The following is a 15251-nucleotide window of genomic DNA, read 5'->3' as shown; positions in this document are numbered from 1 at the left end:
GAGGAAGTGGGAATGGAGAGTGACGTGAAGAGACTACAGGGGAAAGACAAAGTCACTTATATGAAGATTTTTGTGATCTCAGTGAACTGTATGGCTAGGCCAACAACAGGTCAGAGGACACCTGTCTCTTAATTTTATTACAGTTTCTACATTCTACCAAATGATTCCCACAATTTATAGTAGGAAATAGTAAGAGTGGCCACAGAAAGGCTAGCATAGGGGCCAGCACTGTGGCATAGCAGGTAAAGCCACTGCCTGCAGTGCCAGCATTCCATATGGACGCTTGAGTCCCGGTTGCTCCACTTCCAATCCAGCTCCCTGCTATGGCCTGGTAAAGCAGTGGAAGATGGCCCAAGTCCTTGGGCCCCTGCACCTGCATGGGAGACCTGGAAGAGGCTCCTGGCTTCGGATCGGCTCAGCTCCAGCCGTAGCGGCCATCTGTGGCACAAGTGGCACAAATGAACAAGTGGATGGAAGACCTCTCTCTCTCTCTCTTTCTCTCTGCCTCTCCTTCTCTCTCTGTGTAACTATTTCAAATAAATGAATAAATATTTAAAAAAAGAGGCTAGTATATTTCAGGAGAAAACAGCAAAACCTGGTGGGCCATTCAAGGTAAGAATCAGCAGATGGCCCACTGGAACCTTCTCCTCCCCTCATTTCCAGCTGCCATGGTGGAATGGGCTCATTGACCTAAGCACTTGGACTCAGCCTTAAGATCCTCCTCCACACAGCAATCCACAAAGTGGAAGATATCACAAACCACATCACAAGTTAATCAGAACTGGCACTTGAGATGAAATATACTTGCCAAACCTAATCTAGGAACCACAGTTCTTATTCTATCCTCTCCCAGAGGAAACAAATGTGGAACTGAGTGTCAAAATATGACTGAAAAGCAAAAAGATGACAGCTGTTAAATATCTACCAAGAAGGATGACTAAGTGTGGTACAACAGTAGCATGGACTTCAATAACATTTTAAACAGTCTTTAAAAAGAATGAGCCAGAGCTGATGGGATAGATTTCCAAGACATGCTTTCACATGAACAAACAGACCATGGCTCAGCTACTTTTATTAAAAAACAAATCCATATGTACACAGCACATACACATGTGAATCCTCAACGGGGCTGGAAGAGAGTGAATCCACTGCTACCAAGAGGTGCGTGGTCACTAAGGGTAAGGGCTGAGGGGAGGAAGTCCACTGTGCTCTCTATGTGCTTTTTTAAACTAACTTCATATAACAAACATGAAGTTGAATGGGAAAAAATTTCATTTAGATTTATTACTTAAAAAGTCAGAGAGACAGGCTGAGATTCAAACAGATATCTTCCATTTGCTGGTTCATTCCCCAAATGCCCACAACATCCAGGTCTAGGCCAGGCCAGGCCTGGCCAGAGCCAAGAGGCTGGAACTCAGTCAGTCTCCCACATGGGTGGCTGTGAACCAAATACTTGAGCCATTAGTTGCTGCCTACCACAATGCATATGCATAAGCAGGCAGCTGAAATGGAAGCAGACCTGGAACTTAGACCTAGGTACTCCAAAAAGGGATGTGGGTATTCAAAGCAGCATGTTAACCACTATACTAAATGCTGCCCCTTGAAACTTTTTTAAAGTTTTTTTTAAGAGTATAAGGGGCCACCATAGTGGGTAAACCTGCTGCAGGTGATGCCCACACCCCATAGGGGTGTCAGTTCCTATCTCGGCTGCTCCACTTCCAATCCAGTTCTCTGCTATGGCCTGGGAAACTAGTAGAAGATGGCCCAAGCACTTGGGCCACTGCACCCACGTGGGAGATATGGAAGAAGCTCCTGGCTTCAGATCAGCCCAGCTCCAGCTGTTGCAACTATTTGGGGAGTAAACTACCCAATGGAAGTGCTATCTATCTCGCTCTCCCTGTAACTCTGCATTTCAAATAAAATAAGTAAGTCATAAAAAATCCAAAAAGAAAGTACCAATGCTGTTGACATTATGGATGAGAATACAAATTAGTACAGCCATTATAAAAAACTATATGGAAATTTCTTGGGAGTTTCCCAAGATGCCGGAATACAGAGGGAACTTACTGCTCTAGTCTAGGAGAAGCTGGTTTAAAAAAAGTGGAGAGTGTGCCATCTCAGCGAAGAGTTAGGAAGAAAATTCGAGAGAAAACTCCATACAAATCAGAGGAACACTGTGGACCTACATGGAGAGCGTAGACAACCACAACTCAGGACCCCAACAACAGAGAGCCTCAACACCAGCTTTGGAGTGAGGTGAGACCAGACTGCAGCAGCCCAAATGACTGGTTATAGAGCTGCAGGGGAATGAGTCTGGCTTGGAGTCCTGCAACCTAGGGTAAAAAAAAGGGGGGACACGTTTCCCTCTCCCCAACAATCTGGCACTGGTGTCCAGTAACTAGCCAAGAGAGGCTGGGCACCATTTTGGACACAGGTAACAGCTGCACCAGCTTGTGTCAGGGTGCTCAGCAACCAGCAGAGAGGAGACAAGCCTGGCTGGGAGAACCAACAGGTGGCTGGGTGCTTGTGACTGTGGGAGCCTTGTTTGCCAGGACTGTGAAAACACTGTGGCTGCATGGGAGGAATCAGGGTTTAGCTGGGACTTTGGGCAGTCACTGTGGGTGACCCCACATGCTCGGGGGTCCCCGATTCTATGGTGAGGCTCGTTGCTGCGGGATCCGTTCTCATAACTGAGCATTGCACGGATCCTTTATGTGGTTCTTGTGGCAGCATGGACGAATACTGAACCCACTGAGGCTAGCACCCAGGCACTGGTCTCCTCTGAGGAGAGAAGGTGAGCATAAGAATATGCCAACAGAGCAGAACAAATCTCCCCTCTGATTAAAAAAAAAGAGAGAGATTTACCCACACCCAACTTGGGTGTCATCTGGAACACTGAACAGAGCTTCCTGACCACATCCAGCACATTATTCAATGAAAGAGGGGACACTCTAGTAAGCCACAGAGGCAAAGTCCAAAGATAAAAGCCATCACAGGGTGAAAAAACAAAACAGGTATCTCCACAAACGCCTAAGAATAAACACAGCAACTCCAGAAACAAGAATAAGGAAGACAACATGACACCCCCAAAAGAACTTAACACTTCAATACTAGAATATGAAGATGAAGAGGTTGAAGAAATGCCAGAAACAGAATTCAAAAAGTTTATATGGTAGGATTACTTAGAAGTAATCAAAAGCAAATCCAAAACTAAATAAATCTGTACGTGACATGAATAAAAATTTTTCCCACGAAATTGAGTTTAAAGAGAAATCAAATGAAATATTAGAAATGAGGAATTCAATAGAACAAAAAAATTGGTAGAAAGCCTTAACACAGACCTGGTGAGGCAGAAGAAAAAATATCCAAAAATATCCAAGTTAGAAGACAAATCTCTGGAAATTTTACAGTCGGGCCAAAAAAAAAGAAGAAGAAATTAGAAAACTGAAAAACAGTGTTGAAGATTTATGGGAGACTATCAAACGACACAACATACGGGTCTTAGGAATTTCTAAAGGCTTGGAAAGAGAGACTGGATTAGAAGGTCTTTTTAGTGAAATAATTACAGAAACCCTCCCTAATTTGGAAAAAGGGATGTCCAAGTACAAGAATCACACAGACCTCCTAATAGACATGACCAGAAAAGATCCTCACCATGACACATTGTAGTCAAACCTTCCACAGTAAAACAAAGAAAAGATCCTAAAATGTATACAAGAGAAATGCCAGATTACTTTCAGAGGATCTCCAATTAGACTCACAGCAGACTTATAAGAAACCCTATAGGCTAGGAGAGAATGGTGAGATATATTCCAAGTCTTATGAGAAAAAAAAAAACTGTCAGTCTAGAATACTGTACCCTGTAAAGATCTCATTTATGAAGGAAGGTGAAATAAAGACTTTCCATAACAAAACAGAAATTGAAAGAATTTGTTATCACTTGTCCAGCCTTAGAAAAGATGCTTAAGGATATGCTACACACAGAAACATGGTCATCACTACGAAAGAGAGTGAAGGCAGAAAATCTCCCAGTAAAAGTACAAAGGAAATCCAAAGTAAACAATAGGAATATTTATGGAAAAATGGCAGGACCAAGTTGTTACTCATAAATAGTTACTTTGAATGTTAGTGGCCTCAACTCTCCAGTTAAAAGATATGGACTGGCTGAATGCACTAAAAATCAAAACCTGTCTATTTGCTGCCTACAAGAAACATATCTCACCAACAAAGATATATGCAGACTGAAAGTTGAAAGGAAGGAAGAAGATACGCCATGCTAACAGAAACCAACAAAAGAACTGGTGTAGCCATCCTAATAACAGACAAAATAGACTTTAACACAAAAACTGACAAACACAACACAAAAAAGAGAAAAAAAGGCACTATGTAATGGTTGAGGGATGAATTCAACAGGAAGATATGACTATTATAAATGTATATGCACCTAATACAGAGTACCTGGCTATTTAAAATAAATGTTAATGGATCTAAAAGGAGACACACACTCCAATACAATAGTAATGGGGGACTTCAATACCCTACTTTCAGCAATAGACAGATCAACCAGTCATAAAATCAGCAAGGAAACAGTTAATCAATACTACAGACCAAATGGACCTAATAGATATCTACAGAACTTTTCATCCTACAGTTGCAGAATACACATTCTTCTCACCAGTGCATGGAACTTTCTCTAGGATATACCACATGCTTATCCATAAAGGAAGTCTCAGCAAATTCAAAAAAATCGAAATCATACTATGCATCTCTTCAGGCCACAATGGAATGAAGACAGAAATCAACAACTCAAGAATCTCTAGAACATATGCAAACACATGGAGACTGAACAACATGCTCCTGAATGAACAATGGGTCATTGAAGAAATCAAGAGAGAAATGAAAAAATTTCCAGAAATGAATTGAAGATGACAACACAACATATTAAAACTTATGGGATACAGCAAAAGCAGTGTTAAGAGGAATGTTTATAGCAACTGGTGCTAACTAACATCAAGAAATTAGAAAGGCACCAAATAAATGAGTTAGCAATGCATCTCAAGGACCTAGAAAAACAACAGCAAACTAAACCCAAAACTAGTAGGAGAGAAGAAATAATTAGATTTAAGAGAACAAAATTAAAGTAAAAACAAAACAAAACCCACAATACAAAAGATCAGCAAAATGAAGAGCTGGTTTTATGAAAAAACAAACTGTGGGGAGCAACTCGGACTAGACCGTTACTGGAATTAAGACTTATTCTATGCATCTGCTCTCCCACAATATGGCGCTGGGAGAGAAGAAAACAGCTTCTACACAGCTGCCTCCAGTTCAGCCAATGAACTGTAGGACTTGCTCCTGGTTGGAGGAGAGCAGCGTCCTTGGCGTGTGGGCAGCCGAGTTGGGATTGGCGGAGGAGGACTATAAAGGAGGAGAGAGACGGCATGCACCAGGAACATCTAAGAGGAACATCTAAGGGGAACACCTGTGCAGCCCCCGAGAGAGCCGGCCGGCGGTGTGCCGCTCCCCTGCGGAAGTGGGGAATGTGGCCAGGGGGAACCGCCCTTCCACGGAGGTGGAAGGGACAGTAGCCAACCCGGGAAGAACCAGCAGCAAACCCGGGGAGGGCCGAGCAGACAAAAGAACAGCGCAGGGTCCTGTGTCGTTCCTCCACGAAGAGGGGGAGCGACATAATGGTGCCGTGACTCGGATATGAAGCCTAGGCAGGGTTTAGTGTCGTTCCTCCACGAAGAGGGGGAGCGACACAAACAAAACTGATACACCATTGGCCAAACTAACCAAAAAACAAGGGAGAAGATGCATATCAATAAAATTAGAAATGAAAAAGGAAATGTAACAGACACCACAGAAATACAAATTATCAGAAATTACTATAAAGAGCTGTATGCCAACAAACCGGAAAACCTACAAAAAAACTGATCGATTCCTGGACACATAACCTAAATTGAGCCATGAAGACACAGAAAACCTAACCAATATTCAAGACAGAAATTTATTCAAGAAAGAAAAGCCCAGGACCAGATAGCTTCACTGCTAAATTCTAACAGACATTTAAAGAACTAACTCCAATTTTTCTCAAGTTATTCAAAATAACTGAAATTAAGGAAATCCTCCTGAACTCCTTCTATGAGGCCAGCATCACTTTAATTCCTAAACCAGAAAAGATACAACAGAGACATAGAATTACAGACCAATATCCCTGATGAAAATCCTCAACAAAATATTAGCTAATCAAATTCAATAAAACATCAGAAGGATCATTCACCTAGACCAAGTGAGATTTATCCTTGGTATGCACGGATGGTTCAGCATTCACAAATCAACCAATGTGATACATCACATTAGCAAATTGAACAAAAACCAAATGACTATCTCAATTGATGCGGAGAAAAGATTTGATAAAATACTATACCCTTTCATGATGAAAACTTAAAGTTGGGTATAGAAGGAACATTCCTCAACACAAGACAATTTATGACATACCCATGGTCAGCATCCTATTGAACACAGAAAAGTTGGAATCACTCCCACTAAGATCTGAAACCAGATCAAGATGCCTGCTCACGGCCGGCGCTGCGGCTCAACAGGCTAATCCTCTGCCTTGCAGCGCCGGCACACCGGGTTCTAGTCCCGGTCGGGGCGCCGGATTCTGTCCCAGCTGCCCCTCTTCCAGGCCAGCTCTCTGCCGTGGCCAGGGAGTGCAGTGGAGGATGGCCCAAGTGCTTGGGCCCTGCACCCCATGGGAGACCAGAAGTACCTGGCTCCTGCCATCGGATCAGCAGCGTGCCAACCGCGGCGGCCATTGGAGGGTGAACCAATGGCAAAAGAAGACCTTTCTCTCTGTCTCTCTCTCTCACTGTCCACTCTGCCTGTCAAAAAAAATTAAAAAAAAAAAAAGATGCCTGCTCTCATCATTGCTATTCAATACAGTCTTGGAAATTTTAGCCAGAGCCATTACAAAAGAAAAAGAAATCAAAGATACAAATCAGGAAAGAGGAAGTCAAAATCAAAATATTCCTATTTGTGGATGACATGATTCTATATCTATATCTATATCTATACCTATACCCAATACCTATACCTATACCTATTATCTATAGGGGATCAAAAAGACTCCACTAAGAGACTACTGGAACTCATAAGGCAGTTTGGTAAAGTGGCAGAATATAAAATTAACAAACAAAAATCAATAGCCTTTGTATACACAGACAACGCCACAGCTGGAGAAAGAACTTCTAAGGTCAATCGATTCATAATAGCTACAAAAAAAAATCAAACACCTTGGAATAAATTTAACCAATAACAAAGATCTTTATGATGAGAATTACAAAACATTGAAGAAATAAATAGAAGACACAAAAAATTGGAAAAAGCTTTCACGTTCATGGATTGGAAGAATCAATATCAAAGAAACGCTCAGCAAAGTAAAGAGGCAACCAACAGAATGAGAGAAATTACTTGCAAACTATGCAACTGTTAAAGGATTAATAACCAGAATATATAAAGAGATCAAGAAACTCAACAACAAAACAAACCCAGTGAAGAAATTGGCAATGGAGTTAAACATTTTTCAAAGAGGAAATTCCAAAGGGCAACACACATGATAAAAAAGCTCAGGATAACTAGCCATCAGGGAAATGCATATCAAAACCAAAATGAGGTGTCACCTCACTCCCATTAGAATGGCGTTCATACAGAAATCAACAAACAATAAATGTTGGCAAGGATGTGAGGAAAAAATTACCCTAATCCATTGTTGATGAGAATGTAAACTGGTAAAGCCACTGTGGAAGACAGCATGGAGATACCTCAGAAGTCTGAATATAGACCTACCCTATGACCCAGCCATCCCACTCCTGGGAATTTACACAAAAGAAATCAGCATATAAAAGAGTTATATGTACCTCTATGTGTATTATAGCTCAGTTCACAATAGCTTGATATGGAATCAACCCAAATGTCCATCAGCTGAAGACTGGATAAAGAAATTATGGGATATGTACACCATGGAATACTACTACACAGCAGTGAAAAAAATGAAATCCTATCATTTGCAACAAGATAGATGGAACCGGAAAACATCATACTTAGTGAAATAAGCCAGCCCCCAAAAGACAAATACCATATGTTCTCTCTGATCTGTGATAACTAATAAAGCACCTAAAAGGTAATATACAGAACTGAAAAAGATAATATATTACCAATTCATGTAAGGAAAGTCACTATATAGCAACACATACAGAGACCCTTAAAACTTTCAATACTGGGGGTCAGTATTTGCCCTAGTGGTTAAGAAACCCACATCTCACATTAGAGTACCTTGATTCAATTCCTGCCTCTAGTTCCTGACTTCAGCTTTCTGCTAATGCAGGCCCTGGGAGTCAACAGTGATGGTTCAAATGATTGGGTTCCTGCCACATGTGTGGATACCTGGACTGAGTTCCTGGAGCCTGGCTTAAGCCCCAGCTGGGTGTTATTGAGGGCATTTGGGCAGTGAACCAAATCTATCCATCATTTAACACAGCAACATTAAAAAATCTATCTATCATTTTAATATACACAAAATGTTAATATAGCCAGTCTTTTGTCTTTATTATTGTATAATATCCAATTTGGTCAATATACTGATTTTTTATTTCTTACAGGAAATAAGGAAAATACAATGGAAAAGCAAAAAAATTTCTCAAAAAACTAAAAATAGATCTACTATATGACCCAAGTATCCCACTTCCAGGAATATACCCAAAGGGAATGAAGTCAACAAATAAAGGAGATACCTGTACTCCCATGTTTATCTGCAGTGCTAACAGCAAAGATATACGATGAACCTATATGTCTATCAATGGATGGTTAAAGAAAATGTGGCATATACACATACAATGGAATATTAGCCTTAAAAAAGAATGGTGACCTAACATTGTCAAAAAATTGATGGAATTAGAGATCATTATCCTATGTGAAATAAGTCAGGTACACAAAAAGACAAATGTCATGTTTTCTCTTATTTGTGAAACAGTGTGTGTGTATATAAATGTTTGGATGCCATATTATTTGGTATATAATATTCATAAATGCTATATTGACTGAATTATGCCCCTCACATTAAAACATACCCTGCATGGGAGACCAGGAGGAAGCACCTGGCTTCTGGCTTCGGATCAGTGTGGCACGCTGGCCTTAGCAGCCATTTGGGGGGCGAACCAACGGAAAAGGAAGACCTTTCTCTCTGTCTCTAACTCTGCCTGTCAAAAAAAACAAAAAAAAACAAAAAAAAACCTTGTTTCCTCATTTTATGAACTTTGTCATGAATCCCAAGCTATGTGACTTTTTTATTTTTTGACAGGCAGAGTTAGACAGTGAGAGAGAGACAGACAGAAAGGTCTTCCTTCTGTTGGTTCACCCCCCAAATGGCCGCCACGGCTGGCGCGCTGTGCCGATCCGAAGCCAGGAGCTTCCTCCAGGTCACCCATGCGGATGCAGGGCCCAAGCACTTGGGCCATCCTCCACTGCCTTCCCGGGCCACAACAGAGAGCTGAACTGGAAGAGGAGCAACCGGGACAGAATCCGGCACCCTAACCGGGACTAGAACCTGGGGTGCCGGCGCCACAGGCAGAGGATTAGCCAAGTGAGTTGCAGTGCCGGCCCCAAGCTATGTGATATTAATATACCCACCCTTGCTTTAAAAAAAAAGTATGTATTTATGTATGTTGACATGTGAAGCAAACAGGACAAAACGTTAAAAATTGTTTTAAAAAAAGACTATAGAAATTAGCAGTTAAAGTGTCTGGGCTCTTCTCTATTCAGACCTCTGTGCATTTTATCCTATAATATCTCAAGCAACTTTTCTCTGGACATCAGCTTTACTGATATCTCCCTCCCTCCCTCCCTCCCTCTCTGTATTCAGAGAAACTCAAGGTAGCACATACCCTATTATGACACAGAGGCCGTGGACTCTAAAAGCCCAGCAGGTGGAAAGACTCTCGGGTTACCTGAGAGTGCATCGTAGAACTCGTCCTCGCTGAGGATGCTGGGAGGTGGTGATCCTTCAACCAGCGACTGTTCTAGTTCATGGTGTTCGGTGGCCAGAGTCTCCAGTGCTTCAGACAAAATTTTGTTTTTTTCTTGCTCCTGTTCCAATTTAAAATTCCTCACCTAAAAGAAAACAAATACACAAAAAGGACTTCAGAGTGACAAGAGACAGAGAATTACTCACAGGAGTTGAAAATTACTTGCTTTTGATCCAGTTCAACTGCAACATCAGAAATGAAAACTGCCGTGTTGGGCACACGGATGAATGAGCAAAATTACTAAGCTAATTTTGTTCTTCCCGTGGGGCCTTTTCTCACAACAGCTTAGCTAATGAAAATAGATTAAGAACTAGCAAACAAATTCAGCTCAAATGATCAGGACTGTAGTATAGAAAAGCATATTAGTCAATTCAGAAGTGATAAAAACTTTACACAGAAAATCTCTCTTTGAAAATTAACCTTTAAATTAGGAAACCAGTTTCAGCAAAGTAATTAAAACCACTTTAAATATTTACAATATGTACCACATCAAAGCATAAGATGTAATTCCCCAATTTATTTCCAAATACCTAATGAAGGGAAATGAGTTGTCCAGTAATGACCATAAACATCTTAATTTCTACTTCTGAATTCCTTATTTTGGTTTCAGCTCCACGTTCTGCCTTTAATTTAGTATAGAGAACAGACAGATGACAGAAACGGCAAGGCCTGTTCTGCTCTTCAGTCCTCTGGAGAGGTGATCTCCCGCATACCTGAGTCAGAGCCTCTTCACCTTTGCAGCTCACTAAGACTCTCCCTCTAAAATTCAATGAGTTGAATCCTCGTGAAACACACTTTCACCTATTTTTGTAATGGAGCTCTGGAAAAGACCACCATTCCTTAAAATCTCACTCTATTTCGAGAACTATCATGTCACTAGAAAAGAAGCCACTGTGTGTGCTCCAAAGTCTCTCCTTCATAAAAGGCTTCTAGACTCATAGATGTTCCAGATGGTAGAACTGCACTGGTGACGCTGGGTATGAACTCTCCTCTCCCTACCCTGAGCGGTCCTCAAGGTCCAAGCCTAGAGGCTGTTCCGCCAGTATGGAAAGCACTGGGTAGGGTGGCTTCGAGGTCCGGAGAGCACAGAACTCGCACCTGCTCATCTGCATGATTTACTCGGCTGAATCTAACCCTTTCCCTTCCTGACGGTGCCCTCGTGTGCGCTCCTTCCCAAGGCCTCCGAGTGTGAAGCTTCTCCAAGGCCATGCAGATTCCAGATCCCTGTGTGGCTGGGATCCTGAGAGCCACACACCAGGTACGGCACTATGAGCATCCCACATGTAGCCTAAAACAAAGCATTACTGAAGCACTCTGCTCAGAGCACAAACAGGGTTAAACATTTATTATCTTGGGAAGCATGCCAGTCCTCAGGCACCTTAGTGTTTATCATTACAGCAACTAGACTATAATTATTAGAGTTCTGATGACATAAAAATAGTAATAAATGTAAAGCAGTAATGAGCAGAAAAGACACCAAAACTGCAAATTTACTGATATAATTACAATGTTTTAAAAAATGAAAAATACCTGTGACTATTCCTATAACTGAAACATCCTTTGAGGAGAGGAAACACTCACACTATGGGTAAAATTGTGAAAAATAGAAAAGCTGCTCCTCTTCTACCTGGTGGGTTAAATGATTTGGTTACTGTAAACAGGGACCGCAAATTGAGCACAAGTTGCAAATTGATCCTTTCTTTGAATGGAAAAGATCTAGCGGCACTGTTATATTTGTAGATTCCAAAAGCAACACTGCAAGAAGATCCAGATTGTTTCATTTCTGCCCACCCTCTCTTTGGTTTGATCATTTTAAATAGCCAAAAAATCGAAAAAAAAACCACGGAAGTGTTGCTGACACTGTACCTTTACATGTAAAAATCAATTGAATCATCATCTCTATTTGATAAAATACTAGCATTTTAACATCTAAATTCATTTAGCAGATTTCAACAAAATGACAAAATAACTAAGGTCCAAAAATATTTGGTTTCCTCAACAAAAGCTTATTCAAATTCAATTCCTTCCTTATCTAAAATCACATCACTTCATTCCTGCTGCATCTGTATCTGTTCTCACTTGCTCTAACCATGTTCTGTTTCTCACTGCGTTGTTATTGATTTGAGGGTGCTTTTATTAGTTTCAAGCCTAACACGATTGTTTGCACTGAAGTAGCAGACCTCAACATGTGTTTATAATTATTTCATATAATAATTATATAATTATTCTAGAAAATTTCTAGAATAAGGGTGACATTTTAACTTTCAAATAACAGAAATAAAACATATACCCTCAACCTATGTGCCTTTCCCACAACAAAAATCAACGTAGAATTAAGTCAACATAGAGGTTAACCATTTCATTAGGAAAAAGTTAAGGACTGAATCACCATCTGCTTAACAGTACACACTGTTAATGTCTGTAGTCCCTTAAAAGGAAACAAACTTTAGCCTATCCAGTAGTCTCTCTAGAAAACATTTCAATATGGCAGTCTTTCATTTCAATTCATGCTAGGAGGTGAAATTCACAGTGAACACTTCCCAAGTGAATGGATGCCAGCAAAAGAACCCAGAGTTTTAAAAACAGCCATGTGCTAGCCAGCTCATACATATCTTATCTATTCTCTGATATTATAAATTGCCCTGTTATTTACCTGTTTCACAGAAGTTAAATGAGACAGATAATCATTAAATCTGGCAAAGACATGTTACCCAGTGGTGATTGGTGATTAGCATTCACAGAACACCGTGTGCAATTACCCATTTATAGGAGGTGAAATTTTGGCCCCAATGGTCAATCTGGTGTAGCTCTTTGAACTGGTCACACACTGGTCACTTCAACAGCACTGGCCTTATTAATATCTTGTTATTTCATGTATAGCTACAATAACAGAGAACGTTTACATACTAAAAAATTACATCTTAGATTTTAAAAAAACACCAACTTACCCAGTTTTATCTGTTGGTTAAGGAACAACACGGACATTTCTGTGGTTATAGGATCAAGAACACTTACTTCAAAAGCTTTTTTCAAAGTAGATGTCTTGGGCAACACTACTTTTGCCAGGAAGCCAAAAAGTTAAAACATCTGAGTGTGGTCATTTAGAAGGTTACTAAAAGCTCTTCCACCCACCAGTCCATCTACCACATTGTTTAGGCTGCAGAGGATGGTGCTCCCATGCAAATGCAAAGGGTCAATGTTACCTCTGTATACACAGTTGAATCACACTCTCATCTCCACGTTCAGGAAATTAAGCATTGTCTAAGGCATGGTGAAGAATGGAAACACATCCTCATGTTAGTTTAGTATACACTTGCTTTGGCAGATTTACAGTCCTGTGTGCACACTAAATTTCAGTTTTCGGGGCTGGCTATGTGATGCAGTGGGTTAATGCCCCGGCCTGAAGTGCCGGCATCCTACATGGGCGCTGGTTTGAGACCCGGCTGCTCCACTTCTGATCCAGCTCTCTGCTATGGCCTGGGAAAGCAGTAGAAGATGGCCCAAGTCCTTGGGCCCTTGCACCCATGTGGGAGACCTGGAAGAAGCTCCTGGCTTCTGGCTTCAGATCGGTGTAGCTCCAGCCATTGAAGCCAATTGGGGAGTGAACCAGCAGATGGAGGACCTCTCTCCTTCTCTCTCTCTGCCTTTCCTCTGTGTAACTCTGACTTTCAAATAAATAAATAAATATTTAAAAAATAAATTTCAGAGTTTTCATGGACCCTAATGCCCTTCTATGCCATCCATCATTGCTTTTTAAATATATTTTTTTCTCATTCCTGAAACCTTTTCTTTGAGTCCTTCCTACCACTAGATAACACAACTCATTCAAGAATATTGAAAAATTAAGAATAAATCTCCCTTAGGGATCAATGTAGGTTTATCTCAGACAATAGAAAACTGCAGTGAAGCAAGGTTGTGCACGGATAAGGGGGACTGGGGTAGAGACTGCATACAGCTTACAGATCACTCTGAGAGCCCTGGCTTTAACTGAGTGAAATGAAAAGCCACTAGAGAAGAAGCAGAGGTAATATTATTTTTATGTACATTTTAATATGATTGTCCTGGTTGTAATGCTGAAGGGACCTGGGGCAGCAGGGAGAAGGGGAAGCAGACCAAGAGTAGAATAGAAAAGATTCCCTAAGACTCTACTGTAACAGCTAGAATAGAAGATGAGTGATAGCAATCAAAGTGTTGAGAATTGGTCAGATTGTGGATACATTTGAAAAGGAAGCCTAAATGATTTGCAGACACAATAATGCAGGAGAAAGGAGGAATCCAAGATGATTGTATGGTTTTGGCCTGAGCAACTAGAAGGATCATTGCTACCTAACACAGGAAAGATTGCAGGAGGAACAAGGACCACAAGAAGTGCAGGTATTCATAAACAGGTTACATTCTAGGCTGTAAGACTAGATAGAATCATCAAGGGTGAAAGAGAGAAAGGAGAAGAAACCCAAGGATCGAAACCAAGTGGAGATGACAGAGAACCAGCAAAGACAACCCCCCCAAAAAAAGAAAAAGAGGAAAGAGAATTAACATGAAAAACAAGAACACATCTTGAAAGCCTAAAAGAGGTATTTCACAAAGGAAAAAGCAATTAATTACGGTAAACACCGAGAGGTCAGAGGACAAAAAAATGCCACTGGATTCAGGACAAGGAGGACGATGGTGACCTCGACAAGGGCAATGTCAGTGAGCGTTAGAAGGATGGTGGAGTGGGTTACACAGACAGATTACAGCCTTTCCTACCAAGTTCTGCTCTACAGGAAGGAGAGAATTGAGGCAGCTTGTGGAGCTCAATAAGGCTTTATTTTTTTTTTTTAAAGATTTTATTTATTTGAAAGACATAGTTACAGAAAGAGAATGGGAGAGATAGAGAGATCCTCCATCTGTAAGTCCACTCCCCAAATGCCCACAATGGCGAGGGCTGGGCCAGGATGAAGCCAGAAGCCAGGAGTTTCTTCCAGTCTACCACATGGGTGCAGGGGCCCAAGGACTTGGGCCATCCTCCACTACTTTCCTAGGCACATTAGCAGGGAGCTGGATTGGAAGTGGAGCAGCCAGGACTCAAACCAGTGCCCATATGGGATGCTGGCATTGCAGGTGGCAACCTAACCTGCCAAGTCACAATGCTGGTACCTCCATAAGGTTTTTATTACAGAGGAA

At 41.2% G+C, this 15251-nt stretch overlaps 1 protein-coding gene across 32 annotated transcripts in view; it reads right to left on the bottom strand.

Moving 5' to 3' along the window:
• OSBPL1A (oxysterol binding protein like 1A) overlaps nt 1-15251 on the bottom strand; it is a 230497-nt gene that overhangs the window by 87021 nt on the left and 128225 nt on the right. For 26 of the 32 annotated variants that reach the window (XR_016214098.1, XR_016214099.1, XR_016214100.1 and 23 more), the window contains one exon: nt 10008-10170. The exons of 1 other annotated variant lie outside the window; for it this stretch is intronic. Coding sequence is in view for 14 of the 31 variants with exons in the window: in XM_070050375.2 (XP_069906476.2) it covers nt 10008-10170 (163 nt within the window). In the remaining 17 variants the exon portion in view is untranslated. Of the gene's footprint in view, nt 1-9944; nt 10171-15251 lie in introns of all 32 variants that reach the window. 5 more of the 32 variants (XR_016214101.1, XR_016214102.1, XM_070050386.2 and 2 more) reach the window with 1 other exon arrangement.

This window comes from Oryctolagus cuniculus, chromosome 10, assembly GCF_051225735.1.
Source record: "Oryctolagus cuniculus isolate XC-2025 breed Fujian yellow rabbit chromosome 10, ASM5122573v1, whole genome shotgun sequence".
NCBI lineage: Eukaryota > Metazoa > Chordata > Mammalia > Lagomorpha > Leporidae > Oryctolagus > Oryctolagus cuniculus.
The sequence above is the reverse complement of the archived record's forward strand: the minus strand, read 5'-3'. Positions and strand labels throughout refer to the sequence as shown.